At 37.2% G+C, this 16,839-nt stretch overlaps 1 protein-coding gene across 3 annotated transcripts in view; it reads left to right on the top strand.

The window, feature by feature from the left end:
- Nucleotides 1-1,732: 1,732 nt before the first annotated feature.
- Nucleotides 1,733-16,839, top strand: part of si:ch211-106a19.1 (uncharacterized protein LOC561797 homolog) — an 80,168-nt gene continuing 65,061 nt past the window's right edge. The window contains exons 1-2 of one of the 3 annotated variants that reach the window (XM_038295491.1): nt 1,733-2,305; nt 10,564-10,772. In XM_038295491.1, the coding sequence (XP_038151419.1) occupies nt 2,148-2,305; nt 10,564-10,772 (367 nt within the window). In that variant the 5' untranslated portion in view covers nt 1,733-2,147. Of the gene's footprint in view, nt 2,306-10,563; nt 10,773-15,927; nt 16,073-16,839 lie in introns of those variants that run through there. The other 2 variants (XM_038295492.1, XM_038295493.1) reach the window with 2 other exon arrangements.

The following is a 16,839-nucleotide window of genomic DNA, read 5'->3' on the forward strand; positions in this document are numbered from 1 at the left end:
GCTTGATGGTGTTGACTTTTGATCCGCACATCAGCAGTCTCTGAAATTCATTTTGCTGTGGCAGTGGCATTTGTTAAGTGAGCAGGATGTTCCAGTATCTTCCTGCTTAAATCTTTTTAGAGCTTTGGTGGCTTTAGAGGTGTTTTTGAACACTCAGAATTGTCTTTTATCAGATGGGAACGATTTGGTCAGCTGGTTTAAATTTGGATAGAACTGGATGTTCCAACAGAACAATGACTGCATTTTAAAAACGCACTCATTGTATCTTCTGTAACCAGCAAGAATTATGCCAGAGGCTTCTTGTTCCACCAGTAATTGTGTAGTTATGGTGCAAATTACAAATCACTAGAGGGATCACCGGTATGTATTTTTGAGAACACATGTTTTATCTTGAACTTGTTTGTGTTTTTGGGGTAAGAAAATCTACGGAAATCCAAAGGTATGAAGCTGCTGCAGAGCTGGAGAGCTCCTTCAGTGACAGGATGCTGCACCCTAAATGCACCAGGGAGCGTTATCACCGATCCTTCCTCCCAGCAACTATGAGTTTATAACCATCACTGTTCCCAACAATCTAAACAAGCTGTTACATTCGAGCTGATTTTGTACAGTTTCTATCTTAGTCAGTAAAATAACATGCTTCTGTAATTTTGCACATCTCTAATGTTGCTGCTATTTTTAAATATCCATTACTGTAAAAATCTCCATAGCTGTATATTAGTTATTTATTCTCCAGGTGCACAATATTTCTATTGTTAAAACACCTTTACAGTATCTTATTTATTAAATTTTTTTTTAACCCTTTACTATTATCTTATTGCTATACAGTTTTCTAAGGTCCTCATCTTTGATCTGTATAATGTTTTTGCTGCTGTAAACACCAGAATTTCCCCATTGTGGGAGAATAAAGGGATTTCCTACTCTATTCTTTTTGCTCTCTCTCTCTCCCTACACACACACACACACACACACACACACACACACACACACACACACACACACACACACACACACACACACACACACACACACACACACACACACACACACACACACACACACACACACACACACACAAACATATATCCCATTCAGCAAAACACTTTTTTTTTATTGTTCAAATGTATTAAAAAAAGCTAAAAAATTATATTATATGTTAAGCCTGTCCAATTAAACCTCTGGCCGACATTAACAGTACAATAATATACTGAAGAGGATTAAAAAAATAAAAAAGGTTAACTGATTTTTACATTTTATTTCAGTATAATATGACAAAAAAGTCACAACTCTGACTTTATTCTCAGAATGACTTTTTTCTCAGAATTCTAACTTTAATTTGTAATAAAACATGTTAGCATCAAGCCGTAGCCATGTCTGTTTTAGAGACTAAACTAACTCTCTTGTTTTAATCTCCTTCTGCTCTTCCATTAATGAGGAAGAGTTCCCCTTACATGCAGCATCCCCTTCAGCAACGCAAAACTTGCAGGATAGAAAGACATTTATTAAATTGGTATAATTAATTACTAAATCGTCGTAACAGAGAATGCCTGACCATAATGTTGCAAAGTGCGCAGACAAACTGTACTTTTCCCAGTATGACGCGATGAAACACAGGCATACATCTGCTTGGTCACCTGAGCAGATTGACATCAGGAGCCAGCCTATGCCCAGATGTTTAGGAATGTGTAGATGACACAGTCACGTGGTGCAGCTGTGAATCACAGGCTGGACCTGATGGAACTGCTGCTCCCATTCAGGCATCGCTTCTCGGACAGCAAGCAGCAAAGGCCGCTCCCTCTCCGAAGCTCTGCCTCTACAGCTTGGACCAGTCACCATGGTGATAACTTCTCTTTCGGTTACAGCAGGAAAAGCTTGTAGGGAAATGATTTTCTGTACTGCCAAGCTCTGACTCCGCAGTAGTCTGCATCAGCAGCACAGTGTCTTGGCATCACTCCTCGTCCTTCCTCCGGAGTCATGTGAAAGTGCTCCACGCTGGTTACTCTCGCCGCAGACCGAACCCTCCTTCCCGTCCGCTCGGACGTCCTCGCCCCGGCAGCCGCAGTGGCGTAGTATCCCCGTCTCCGCTGTCACCTTCCCGGTTCGGTCCGGTTTATCAACCTGCGCCTCCTTGGCGTACGGAGGAGCCGAGGATGAGCGAGCAAGGGAAGGGCTCGGCATCCGCCTCCACCGCGGCCCCAGCTCCGGGGTCGGACACCTACAAAGGCTGGCTCTTTAAATGGACTAACTATCTGAAAGGGTACCAGAGGCGATGGTTCGTCCTAAGCAACGGCCTGCTTTCCTATTACAGGTAATATATCTATTGAAGTAGTATGTTTGAGTGTTGGGATAATAGAAAAGCGCAGAAAGTGTCATATTTCTGTAGGCGCATCATGACAGCTGGTTCCCTCAGCTGGCTAGCAGCAGCTAAAGCTAGCTGTCAGTTAGGCTCTGTTTACTTCCAGCTGATGCAGAGAGCAGTCTATTCCCCTCGGCTTAAATAAACGTAGACTATGGACAATCTAAAACACCAGCAGGAACACTCACGGTGATGTGTATCTCACCCTAATTTAATGAAGTGAAGGAAAAAATAAGGTTACCATAGATACAGACATTAGCTAGCCAACTCAGCTAGCCCATTAGCCTCCTGTCATTGGCTAGAATAACTTGTTGAATACAGTTTTTTTTAAGGAAAGACGTTCCATTGTTTTAATGTCTTCTTCTTTATGTGCAGTCAAATATGAAATATATGTTATTTGTTAATATTTTTTTCTGCTTTTGTTTTCATTTTACAGGAATGTTATTTCTATTAATTGACTGATTTATTGCAAAGCTGGTCAAATACTTGGCTATTTTTCAAAGAAAATTTAGATTTGTGTGAATTCGCTGTACTTCTCTGTAAATATACAATATGGACTGCGTTACAAAATACTTTATCACGAGAGAGCAGAGCAATCAAAACATGATTTAAAATACAAGACAAGTGACACAATTTATGTAATAAAATGTATTTTCAAAGATCAGCTGGAGCAAATTCTTTGTCTTTTTCTAACTCTTATTCAACAAAGATTCCCTCTGAGATTAACATTTTTGTATGTGAGAACTGGAAACGAAGGTTCATCTTTACTAGTTAGCAACCAGGAGTTTGACGTTAACATCAAAAGACATTATATAAAACAACTTAAAGTCAACTAGACATGAAATGGTAGCTGTTATCAAGATACATCTAGAGGTTATAAAAAGTAAAGTTTTTTTTTTATTTTTTTATAAAAAGTAGTTTTTAACAGCAACAATTTTCCATCATATAATATAAAAGCCTTTAAATGAGAGGCTGGGAAAACTACTGGAGTAAACTAAGATGGAAGGAGGAAAGAGAGTTCATTGCTGCCCCTCCCTAGTCTCGTCAGTCTGCTAAAAAAAAACAAAAAAACTCCTGCCTAACATTATTGCAGTAATCTTGCTTTAATGTATTATTTATGAACTGCAACATAGTACAAATATACTACACACTTTAGTTAATTTTTTAAAAGAGTTGGCGATATTACATTTGTTTCTTTTAATAGAAATGGTCAGATTTTTTTAGTATTTCCCCTGCTTAGTTTTCACAGTTGAAGTTAAAGAAAAAGGTGATTGTTTAACAAAAGTTACCTAGAAAAACTACATTTAAATCATACAAATAGTTCTCATCTTGAGATAATCTCAGACCTCCTCATGCCTACAGTGAATTTGATACAAGTACCAGCTCCAACCTGAAGGATAGCAGTTGCATGTTTCATTTAGTCATATAACTTTAAAGTTTCATTTATTTAGCGCTTCAGCTCCATTAAATGAGAGTGGCTACTCCATTTACTCACTGTAATGAGATACATCACCGTATGTGGTTGATATCATTATCAGTCTGTCTTCACTCCCTTCTAACAGTTTCTGCCTGTTACCTAACATCACTTATACTACAGCCACTCAGACACCTGTGGCGTATTGATGTTTAAAGGAAGATGTTAGTTGGACATGAACACAGAGAGATGATGGTAAATAATCTCAAATTTAAGGGAGTCAATTTATCAGGACAAAACACCCATGTTTTTCCTATTAAAATTGAGTTTAATATGACAGCAGTTGAATGGGGGTATATGTTGATAAGATGTTCTAGTCAGAACAACTGAGTTTAATTCCCCTACTGCTGACAGTCTAAAATGTTCTGCCAACATTTGAAAAAGCTTACAGTCACCCTGTGTAGTTTGTCTTATAAAGCATTGTACCATATACTGTAGATCTTAAATGTGCAATGTACTAAAATAAAATCGAAGGTATTGAATTAGGCTGCAACTAATGACTATTTTGATGATCAATTAATCTGTCGATTCTTTTTTTGATTAATCGAATAATAGTCGGGAGGCTAAACCTTCTTTAAAGAAGATTTTACACAGAATTTAAACCAAGTGAAGCTAAAGCTGTACCCTGTAACGACTTCTGGACAGAGCATGTTAATGGGCAAAAGGGTTTTTCATCTTCAGTGCAAAATGTTTCTGTATTTTTTACATTTCTGGTGTACTAACTGGTTTGAGTGGGCTCCTCTTTCAGCTAAAGGTATGTTTTTAGACTCTATACTCAGATTAAAGATTAATTGATTACTGAATTAGTAGACGATTCTTTAAACAATCGATCAATCATGTTTGATCCGATTGATTTTTTGAACCCTAGTATTGAAGCGTTTAGAATGAAGGCTGAAAGAACAGACTTCGATGTAATGAACATTTACATCCACACAGACTGATATGTCCTACAACAGCTGTTGAACTGGCTCACCCAATTCCCTAATTAAATGGTCCCAGCAGATTGAAGAAGTCGCTCATTGGAGGTAACCTTGGTCTGTTAGTCAAGGCTGTGACCAGGAAGTTTAATTTGCAAAATCTTGTAATTGCATTTTGACCTTGGTGATAAATTAACACAAAAAACTTTAAAAACAATTGCTTTTTCTAAAAAAAAAAAAAAAAAAAAAAAACTGTTGCAATTGTTTATATCTGACCTCTGTTTGTTACAAATATATGCCTATAGATCTGAAACGCAAGAGTTTTTACTCTTTTCATGCTACTAAATAAAACATGCGGTCTATGTATTGTGAAGCTGTCTAATCAAGGCCATTTCCATTCCAACTCTTGCTACTTTAGCAGCTGTATTGTGGTTTTGTTGTCATCAACATGTTATTTTGCTTAGAGTTTGACTCCTGCCTGTAGGACCTGTGAAATGAAAGACACCTGTTGCCTCTCCCAGCCTTAATGGTCCATTATGTTATAAGGTGACCAACCCTGTTGAAGAAAAGATGACCTGTCAACATCTGAGCACTGAGTTGACTTAAAGATGTTCCATTTGACTTGTATTTCTCCAGAGCACTGTATTTTTTTCTGTTTTTCCTGCATGGCTTGTGACAAACTACAACAAGGTAATTTTTTTCATGGCTCTAGTTAAACAAATAAATATATTGCCCTCACTGCTTAGCTGCCAATCATCTCACCTTCATCTGTGAACCTGCAGCCCATCCAGAGCTACTCCCTGGCTCCTATAACTGCTTTTCCTGCCGAGCATGTCAGTGGTGGGCAATCTCTAGATAGAATACTCTGTATTTAAAAAAAATAATGGATTCAACAGTATCCACAAACTGGGGTATTTATTTTGATTTTTGTTTTGAACCAAATCAGCTTTATACTTCCCCAGAACTCAGTATCTTGTCTTTCTGTTTTGTTCCATGTTATACAGTATGCTGTATATTTACTAATTTTCTCTAATGAACCTCAATTAAGTATAAATAGAAATAAACAACACACTTTCCAGCATTTATTTTTCATGATTGTTTGACAACCAATTAGTATTTTCATTTCTTGAAGTTTATAGTTCCAATGTGCCCAAATGTTATAAATAAAAGCTTATTGGATGTTAATAACTGGTACTAGTGAGGCCTGCTGTGTTTTATCATTTGTATGAATGACAGGGATCTTTTTTTTTTTAAGTATATATTTCTAATTATTCAGCAGGGTCTTGGACACCTTTTGAAATTCTGTCAGTAGCTTAAGAAGTTATTTAGGCTCATGCAGTCTGTTTTTATCAAAGCACTGGCTTGGCTCTTTAACCTGCGCTCCAATCGATGCTCTGAGGCTGTGAATGGGCCGACACACTCAGCAGTTGAGCAAGCTAATTGTAATGAGTTGAATAGTGAATCTAAAATGTATTTTGTATTGACTCCTGCATTACTTTGGCTCTGAAAACCCGCAAGTCTGGCTGTTCTTTTCTCCACATCAGCTTTGTGTCATGCCTTCTGTTACTTTAAATCACACAAAGAGCCTCATTATGCTGAAGGAGACATATGACTGTATGCTTTCTCAGAACTTCACAGTATTTTTTTTAAAGATGCTTAATTAACTTTACTTCTAGATTTAATACTTTCCTCATTACTTAGCAACATTTGCGTTAGGCAAGCATTGTAAAGCATTAAAACTTTTGGTAATATTGGAGCTGCAGTATCACACCATCTGGTCTTGTCTTTCATAGTAGTCTTGGCTGAACGTGTTTTGCTCCAGTGCCTTGAGGGAAACCAGATAGCATCATTTTAAGTGCTCACCTGGTGCTCACTACAGCCTGGGTCCTTTTTTGGAGAGTCAGGTTATGGTGTTACTGCCGGGTCAGTCAGGAGGAAGAGGGTTGAGCAAGCCAACCTCAGGGCCCAGCTGAAGGTTTCATCCTGGCTTAAATCCAGTGTGCAGGACGGGCGTTTCATCTGGAGTGACTGGAGCAAGCAATGTTGCTGCTTTGATCTAATCTTGTTAATGGTCTATTAATTGGTTTTAGCATCAGGCGACAGGGTGTGCATGCCAAAGGGGCTGCGTTTGGGTGCCTGTCTGTGTTGTCTTTGTGTTTTTATGTGGCAGAAGCAGCAAAGGGATGACAAAAAAGGGACTCTGGCTACATTCTTAACTTGCCAGTTACTAAGCTGTCTAAAGCTGACCATCACTGCTGTTTTTTTTCTTCTTTCAGCTTTATATTTGTTATATATATATATATTCAATATGTTATGCAGTGGTTTTCTGATATCCGTCCGTCCGTCTGTCCGTCCATCCATCCATTTTCTGTCATGCTTCTCCCTGCTGGGGTCGCAAGGGGTGCTTTTGCCTATCTCCAGCTGTCAGTGGTGGCTTTCTGATATTTTCTTTCCAATATTAAAGCCTACAATCACAATAAAACCTATCAAGCTTATTTATCCACATGATCTCTTTTTTTTTCTGTTTCCACACTCACTGCTGTGTGTCCTGTGTTGTTCACTGGTTTTTGTTCTGTCGTTACATGCTCCAGATCGGTGGATTTATGTTTTATGAGGATGTGTGCACAGGGGACGGACAGGTAAAACACAGCAATGGTCTCTTGATGCAGCGCATCATGCAGGACCCCTCATGCAGCTCAACTCTACCATCTCACTTTCCCCCTCCTCATCCTACCAGTGCCTTAACCCCCCTATGTTTCCTTATCGTTGTTAAACACCTTTTCTGTTGACTGCGTAGCTTTGCGGCCTTTGCATGGCCTGGCCTCCCCACAGGGCAGCAGCGATCAGCATGCGTCTCATCTTACTCATCAGCGGCACATTCCCTTTTGCTGACCCAGTTAACGTTCAGGACTTTATAGCAGAGCTGGGCTGGGTGAAATTGCAAACTAGACTGTTGAGGATCCCTGTCTGGCGCGTTCCCTGCTCTGCTACGCATGGCCCCAGTGCAGTGTTTGTCTGTGGAACTGATGTGCACCGAGTGCCAGCAGAGGAATGGTACACTGAAACGATTGTTCTCATTTGGCATGACAGCAAGACTTGACTTTAGAGAAGCTGCTGCCTGGCAGATTTTATATAAATAAACCCTAAACCTTTGACTCAGTAAAGCCGCAGTAACCTTTATTGGAAGATTTGCTTTTTCTTAGAGTCAAAAAGATACTTTCATATGAAGGCACGGCTGCATGCTTGATCAATAATTGATTTACAAAAAATTTTTCATGTTTTATCTTATAATAAGCTTTTAATGTCACAGATGTGCAGATCCTGATCCTGTGTACACAAATGTATCCCCATACAATCACAAAGGCTTCTTTTTCTATTTTCTACCTCAGTGTTTGATAACAAGCCAGATGGTCTCTTTCGTTATGATGGCATAATAACTGTTTAAAATGTTTTATTTTTCAGGCTACAAGACTCAAAACATTTAAATATAAGAATAAAATGAACATCTCTGCTCCTCTTTTAGCCATGGTTTTAATTTTAAACTGAAGTGCAACTTCTAGTATGTGTTCAGAATGTAGTTATTATTTTACCTGTAGCAATGTTTCTATATGCATTAAGGCAGCAATTTAAGTGCAATGTTCTTTTTTGTTAAGACTCTTATATTTGAAACATTTAGTAAAATTATGTTTAAGTGAAATTTACATGATTTGCACAAGTAAAGGATTAAAATTGTTCTTGTTTTTAGTTTAAATTTAATGCACTTCTTGCTTCAGTTGAGATCTTTCTTCACCTTCTTCTTTTCAGACATGCATAAAAAATTTAAGCAAACTTTTCAGCTGCTGCTAAATGTTTTAGATGGACGGCATAGAGTACCTGGAAATTAATTAAGTAATTAGCCTTTTGCATTTTCTTTTTGATCAAACAGAAAGCTTAATTTATTGGTTTGAAAATGTCCAGGGAACATCATGCTCCATATTTTCCCTGTAGCTTAAATTGACTCACCCTGATAGAATATCATTTTGAGTTTTAGTGTTTTCTCAGAACAGTGTTATTTATTTATTTTTGAACAGCTCTTGTTAGCATTCCACACGGCCATGACTTATTTTCAACACCTTTTTTAGGAGAATTTTGTGGACTTCAGTTTAGCCTTCAGCACCAAATCTCTGGACATGCTGGACCTGAAAATCTACAACCTAAGTTTATGCACCCGTTTACCACTGTATCAGTGACTTCTTTATTAATTGACCCTATATTAGCCTAAGTTAAGTTTATATCTGCCCCACTGACCCTCAATGCTGGAATTCTCCAAGGTAGCCACTTTTTACTTTCTTTAACGGAAACTGCTCTGTTATCCTCACAAAACATGATTTGAACATTTGCAGAGGACACCAATGTGGCGAACTACAGAAAGGTCTTATCCTGATAACCAGTGTCCCTAAGAAGGTCATAGTACATTACAGGAGACCAGGGAAGACTGTACACACTCTTCTCTGGAGCACTTTGGACAGTATTCACTATTTTTCTTTGACCGCTGCTATACAGAGGTCTTCCCACTAGGTAAGGAAAGCCCAACGTTGGTTAATTTTTCTAAGGAAGTCAAAGCAGACTGCTCTCTCTCTTGTCTCACTGTGATGGTTTTGTATGGGAGCTTCATGACACAGGATTAGGGACTGAGCTTGCAAGGTGAAAACATCACAGGGATCCTGTCTACCTGATCTGGACTTCGTTCACACTGCACAAGTCCAGAAAAAGCTCACATGAATTTCCAAACCCACCCATCCATGCAATTCCCTGACTGTCCCACTAAGGGCAGAAAAACAATATTGGAACATTAGGTCCAAAACAGACTTCTTGACAGCTTCCTCTGAGAAGCTGTGGAAAAAAATTTAAACATACACCTCCAATCAGGTTATCCCATGGACTAGACTGCCACTAGCTGCTCTCTGCACACACTACATTATGCTCAATTTCTATAAACACATTTTTCCTCTGATAACGTCTTATAATTTCTACCAGTTTTCCAAATGTTTCCATGTTTTTTTAAATATACGTTTTTTTTTTCTAATTTTTTCTCCTAAGGGTGTTTTTCTATTTTCTATCTTTGTATTGTATGCCTTCTAAGCTGGGAGTCTACTAAATTGAGTTACTGGTTTCATAATGACAATAAAGGTTCTTAATTCTCGATTCTGTTGGTTGTCAGGATTCAAATATAAAATGAATTGTACGGTCTTCATCAAAAACTAATGCAGCGTGTGCAAACAATATTTGTATTGATTACTTTGTGTTAATATTCTTATCATTCCCGGTCCGTTATTGTTCACTGGTGTTCACCTCCTCTCTCACTCCTTTCTTTATCTGGACTCTCATTGTTCAATTGTGGTCAGCAAAGAGGCCTGAAGCTGCACAATGGCCTTGTTATCTAGACTTCTAAAGGCCCACTGACTGTGCACAGTTGGTGTAGCAGAGGCTATCCAGATTCCCACAGTTCAACAGCAGGAGGGAGATCCTGTTATAAGAAAAGCTAAAAAATTTGTTCAAAAGAAACTAATGCAAGTTTATTATTCATAATGTGCGCCTTCTCATGGTTCATGCTTGGTTTAGTAACATGACCTGATGTTTTATTGTTGCTTTGTTATTTAGTTGTTCTTCCCCTTACTGCTTGTGCTCAGTAGCAGTAGTAAAACTAGCTGCAGACCCAGCCTTTTTGATTGAAAGACTGAACAACAGCTGCTGTCCTTAACTTGTTCACTCTCAACACTACTCAGTTTTGTGGTATATTTGGATTCATCTCCTGCCTTTTGTTAATTTTTTTGTTGTAGGACACAGGCAGAGATGGCCCATACATGTCGAGGAACTATAAACTTGGCCACAGCACACATTGATACTGAGGATGCCTGCAACATTGTTCTTAGCAGCGGCGGGCGAACATACCACTTGAAGGCAAGCACCGAAGTGGAGCGGCAGAGATGGGTTACTGCGCTGGAGTTGGCTAAAGCGAAAGCAATCCGCATGATGAATGATCAATCTGGTAAGAGCAGCTGTTACGAGCTGCTGCTACATTCAAATGAACCAGCCGTGACTTTCTTTCTTAAATGTGGAAAATGTTTTCTTAAAAGAGTAACAAGCCAATTTTCAGTATTTTTCAGCATTAATCTGTACAACAAAACAAACCACTATATTATAATTTTATTTTCTACCAGGCTTGATCACATAAAATTGTCACTTGTAAAAGTCACAGCTCACTCAAGTTGCTGTTAGTGACGCTTACATAGAATACATGGGGAAAAAAGCTAGCTCTGAGTAAAACTGGAGTCCTGATTGTCTTCAAGTGAACATTTTGGTCTGCTGGGTGTACCGTCTGCCATTTTCCTCCTATGCCAAGCTATGCTGGTTAGCCCAGAGTGGCAGCTGTTCCCATGCATGTACAGAAAAAACGCATGCATGCATAAAGACGTTCACGGAGCCGGCCCTGCTATGTATACAAAAGACTGGAGAACAACTCAGAGGGATGGTATATGATGTCTTATCATAGTTCTCCTGAAAATAAACTTCTAATTATTTTCTAAATTATTTTATTTGTATTTTTGTTTGTTCTGTTAAACATTTTCTTATCAGTTTTGTATTATAAATGTTAAAATGGTAAAAGGATTGAATTTATGTAGCACTTTCCTAGTTATGTGACCATTATCACATTCTCAAACGCACACATTCAGACACTGATACACAGATCAGTAGGCCACTTGTGTATATAACAGGTATTTTTTAGTTTTGCTACAAAATATTATTTTTCATGTGGGCTAAGGAATGCAGCAGACAGGTCAGGGATAGTTTTGGAGAAGTTTAACACAGTCAGGTTATAACAAGCTTTGAACATTTTACAGAACCCTGTGTAATCCATCATCCAATATTACACATGAAATGGAACATCTGCAAAGCTACTAAGACATGGCTATTCACCTAAATTGTCTGGTCGATAAGGGAGAGCATTAATCATCGAAGCAGCCAAAAGTCCGTTGGGAACTAATAATGAGCTCTAGAGATTCACAACTCATGTGGGAGGATCAGTCAACAAGAAAAATGTTAGTCCCGTACTTCAAATCTTCCCTTTAAGGCACAGTGTTATTTCGAAAGTCACTGTCAAAAGTAGATCCCCTCTGCAGTTTTCCACAAGTCATAATCAAGAATAAATATTTTGGCTTAAGTGCTATGCAACATGTATTGTGAAGAGCTAAATTTGTCCATCACTCTGAACACACCAATTTTACTGTGAAACATGGTATTTACAGCATCACTCTAAGGGAGGCTTTTCTTCAGCCTGTGGGAAAGGTGGTCAGTGTTGATGGGAAGATTGAATACAAGTAGAACAACTATCCTAAACATGTAGCTAGAGCCTCAATCAAATGGTATAAATCCATTCCTATACATGTGTAAAAATGGTCCAGTAAAAGCCAGCACCTAGATCCAGTTTAGAATAACCCTGATTTCACACAGATTCTGTCATCAATGTATTTATCTGTCTTTCGCTTAGTATTCAACCTACTAATTCCCACTGGCTCCACGGCAGTACAGTATGATGGAGAGATCTGTTGTCTTTAAGCTTTATATGCACTCATGTATATACTAACCTGCATGCTAAGGATTGGAAAATGGGGAAGAGAAAAAACTAGTATTTAGTTCAGCTTTTGACTTTAATCAGCCTGTTTTCTCTAATGTTATTCATATTCCACTGTGGGCCAGGAGAGGGCGGCTGTTACTCACCATAGTCAATCTGAAAAAAAAAAAAAAAACTGGAATATGCTAACTCCACTGAGAGAACTGAGCCTCCATTTGGTCTCCAGCAGACGCCATGGCAATCTCCTTTCTTAGAAGACCTATTCTTGTTTGGCTATTGTTAGTAAAAATTTTTATGTTCTTTTGGAAAAATCTAAGGGATTTTGCAGACTCTCATTTCAATACAGCTTCAACCCAGAGTTTCTCTGCTTCAGTCTACATTAAAAAACGGTTGGACAGAAAGTGAGACAGGCTCAAATTCTATTCACACTGGATTAATATGTCCTCCATCTAAAAGTCAGATCCCTAAATATAGACTCAGCAAGAATGTGAGAGCTTTTTAAGAGCACCCATGTATGCTGTAGAGGAATGCTTTTATATTTCAAAATGTTAGGCTAGTGATTGGCTCGGTGCATTTGTTGTATAATTGTAGATTTATGTATCCATTATTGAATAGTTAGTTTATGTTAATTGCTGCTATTCTTTTGTTATTTTTATTATAGGATTGTTGCCCTGGTAAGTTACAATGCAAGCTGTATATTAACTAGATTTAATTATATTGATAGAATATAAATCAAACTCAGATAATGTTTAAACTCAATTATACTGAAAACAAGGATACCATCGGTTGGATTTGGAGCAGTTTCAGTGACATAAACATTAAGAATGCTACTTTTAAAAACTGTATTTCTTCTTTTTCCACTTTTTATATCGCATAATCATAATTTTCCAGAATAAAAATAACATTAACAGTACCTATCCCTTCATCTCCCCTTTAATGAAATAAATATATTGGTGAATTATAAATATTCCAACAAAAATCGAAAAAAAAAATAAAAACAGAACAGTAAATCTAAAGTTAACAACTAGTGTTTGAAAAATAATTTGCTGATGACTGGAGAAGCCAAATGGAAATATTTGCCTGATTCAGGAAAAGGCGCAGAGTAATGCTTTTTAAAAGGTACTGTGAGATCCTCATGTAGCGCAGCTACCATGGCCGACAAGGGAATTTATGCCCGTAATATATAATAATATTATCACATCAGAATACAGTTGTTTTCAGTCATCAACTAGTTTGATAATGGGAGAGGTAGTTTATTCCAATTTAGAGCATCCAATTTCATGATATCCATAACAGCTGCAAAATTCTCATTAAATAAGATAACTAGCTACATAGTAATATGAATGCCGAAGTATCTGAAACCTCTGGTGTATAATTAAAAAGACAGGATTTAACCTTTTATCATTAACATGAAATGAGGGTGGAATATCATAAGATTTATTAAAATTAATATTATAACCCTAGTAATATAAAAACTGATGATGGTTATTAAATGTAAATTTAAATTAGAATTATCTTTATGGTATTTCTATTATAAACTTATTTTAAGGAATCAAGAGGACTTTGATTACATTATGAAGCAACAAGTTAATTTTGTTTTTGTGGTTATTAGTAGCTTTTTTAAAATTTGTTTTCCTATTATGTTTTATCAGAAAAAATACATTACTAGAGGTGTATCTTTAATTTATCTGACCACAGAGACTATTAATTTCCTCTAGTGAAAATTGTTATGTTTATCTTAGTTCCATAATCATAATTGTATGATAGTAGAGTAAACTAGCAAATAAACTATTTTAACTGTTTAGGGGTTGGATCAGCCAAACAGATCTCCTTCATCGTCCCTGCTTATTTGTGATTGACAGTCTTAGGCTCAAGTCCTGCTCTCTGCTCTCTTAGACCTAGATGCTAAACGAGTAATTATTAACTTGATGAGGTAAAATTGTAATTTTTTTTCTAAAATAACGTCAGTAAAATCTTCCTGTAGTATTAGGATTCTTAGTGAATAGGGGCCTTAGTCTTTGCGTAAGAGTAGCAAGAATAAAGCTATTGTTGATAACACAAACCATAGGACAATTCTCTTTTAGGATGAAATTTAAAAATACACATAATTTGAAAAAGATTTTAACTTTTTGGCTCAAATACCTAAACATGTTGTGGGAGAAACAAGGAAAACAAATGATTTCCCCACATATCAGTTAATTTTTTTGTATTAGAAATATTCTGTTTTGTTTTCCTTCTTTTTTCCACAGCCGATCTATCTGCTAGAGAAGATATAGAATGTAAAACACTATATGATGAGGGTTAGTAGAGAGTATCTACTTAACATTAAAGTAAATTACTAAAAAAGTGTGAGCTTAGGCTCTGTTAGAGCATCCTTTTTGTTAAGTCCATGGTGTTAGACATGGATCAGTACCAGAATGTCAGAATTCATTAACCCCACCCTGCTTCTCTGTTTTCGGAACAAAGAGCTCATATTGATTTCCTCAGGTGAGCTGAGTGTGAACTGCAGATAGATGTCAGGAGGGAGCAAAAGGTAGACTGATATATTTTGCTAGACTTGGAAAAGATTATGTTGTGTTTTATTTTATGTTTAAGCTGTGTTCACCCTCATGATGCTGCAATTTTTTTTTATTTTACAGATGATTGTTTGCTTCCAACAATCATCTGTAAAACGTTTGTTACACCTGTCTGTATTTGTTTTTATTAAACAAGGATTTTATATTAAAATGTTTTATTTTTTAGGATTTTTCATGGATTTTCTTTGTCCACTTTTAGTTTGAACACAATCTAAACCATAAAGCACAGGTTCAGCAGGGGGCACTGTTTCCCCTTACTTTGGTTTGATCTTCTGTGCGTGTCATGTCTTAGAGGTTGCATGTGAAGTGAGGCCCCAGCTTATGAAATAACTGGTTTTATTTGTACTTTCAATTTGTAAGCCTCAATGACCCGGTAATTACATTAAGAGCATCAGATATTTTTTTCTTTATACTAATAGAGGGGGTTTTGTAAGAAGGTGATTGGTGGTCAAAAAAAGAAAAAAAAAAAAGTAAAAGAAGGGGGCATTCAAAACGATGTCTCCAATTCTGGAGAGTAGGGAGGTGGGGGTAGAGCATGAAAGTATCTGAGCCTGAGCTTTATAGCTACATGTCATTGTAAGCAGGACAGTCTGATATTTGGAGTGTCATCACTCAGTCTGAAGCTGAAGTTAGGTGTCGTTTTAAATATTCCCACTTTTTAAAACAATTAATTGTCATCTTCTTTGGCTTATTTTTATTTCTCCTAAATCCCTTCTTTTATTCCCCTTTTATAATAAAACATAATGAACTGTCCAGGGTGCTGAAACTGAAGACCTGTCACAGAGTACAAAGTGAGGGGGAAAAAAGCACATTTTGTTTATAATTTCTCCACTGCTCTTTACCCCTTTGTCCTGACTGCCTTGCTTTTTATTTTTTCAACCTTCCACACATCCCTTTTTTTCCCTCTCTCTTCCCACCATCCTCTCACACTCGCTGTCTCGTCTTCCCGCCTCCTCCCTCTTTCTTTCCCTATTTCCCCTTCTCGCTCAGTAAGCCATTTACTGTTTTACATCCATCCATGTGAATTTTATTTTTACTTATTCTTTTTCAAACTCTCCTATTTTGCTAAAAAAATATGTTGTATCTTCACTAGAGATCTCGGGAGGGAAAAAGCGAAAAGAATAAGTCAGTCTGTCTCATGTAAGTACACACTGTTTCTCCATTTGCGTTGATCTTATTTTGGAACCGTAGTTAGCTGAATAGGTGTTCTGATAATTTACCTTACATTGAGTTATAAAATGTTGGTTTTGCTGTGGGTGATATTTGAAAATTGTAAAATAGTTGTGATTTTAATATAAAATCATAAGAAAATGGTATTTAAAACACATCACTACATTTAGATCAAAATTGTATTAGGTATCGTCACTTCATGACTAAAATTACAAAAAAAAAGATAGCTCATGGAAATATTTACAGAATTATTGTTTTTGTTTCAGTCTGCAATATTCTGTCTGGTTATCTAGATAACTTGAATAATTTCCATTTTCATAGCAACACTGTGGCAGAAATACGTTTTTTTTGTTTTGTTTTTTTTAAGATTTGCTTTTTCATGCTATCTTTCTCTTTGCTAAATAGATGTGCAGCTGCTTTGTAGTGCTTTTGGCATGGGGATCTTGCTGTGTTAGGCTCATTTTGGAGCCATGAGAGGTTGTTATGAAATGACAGATGGTGTACTTCTTCTTATCATCATCTTCATTTACTTCTATTGCGGCTGGGTACTCAGTTGTTTACACTAGTTTGTCCTGGAACAAAATATGTGTGCTGGCATTGCACAGTTTTCTAGCATCACCTTCAGTGCTTAATAACGGAGGAGATAGAGAGAGCTTCAATTTAACAAACTTGACTGAAGCCAAGAAAAGATAACAAACAGATTCACTCTCAGAGAAGTCACCCAGCAAATAATTAAA

This window comes from Cyprinodon tularosa, unplaced genomic scaffold, assembly GCF_016077235.1.
Source record: "Cyprinodon tularosa strain WSP-4 unplaced genomic scaffold, ASM1607723v1 ctg356, whole genome shotgun sequence".
Classification (NCBI taxonomy): Eukaryota; Metazoa; Chordata; class Actinopteri; order Cyprinodontiformes; family Cyprinodontidae; genus Cyprinodon; species Cyprinodon tularosa.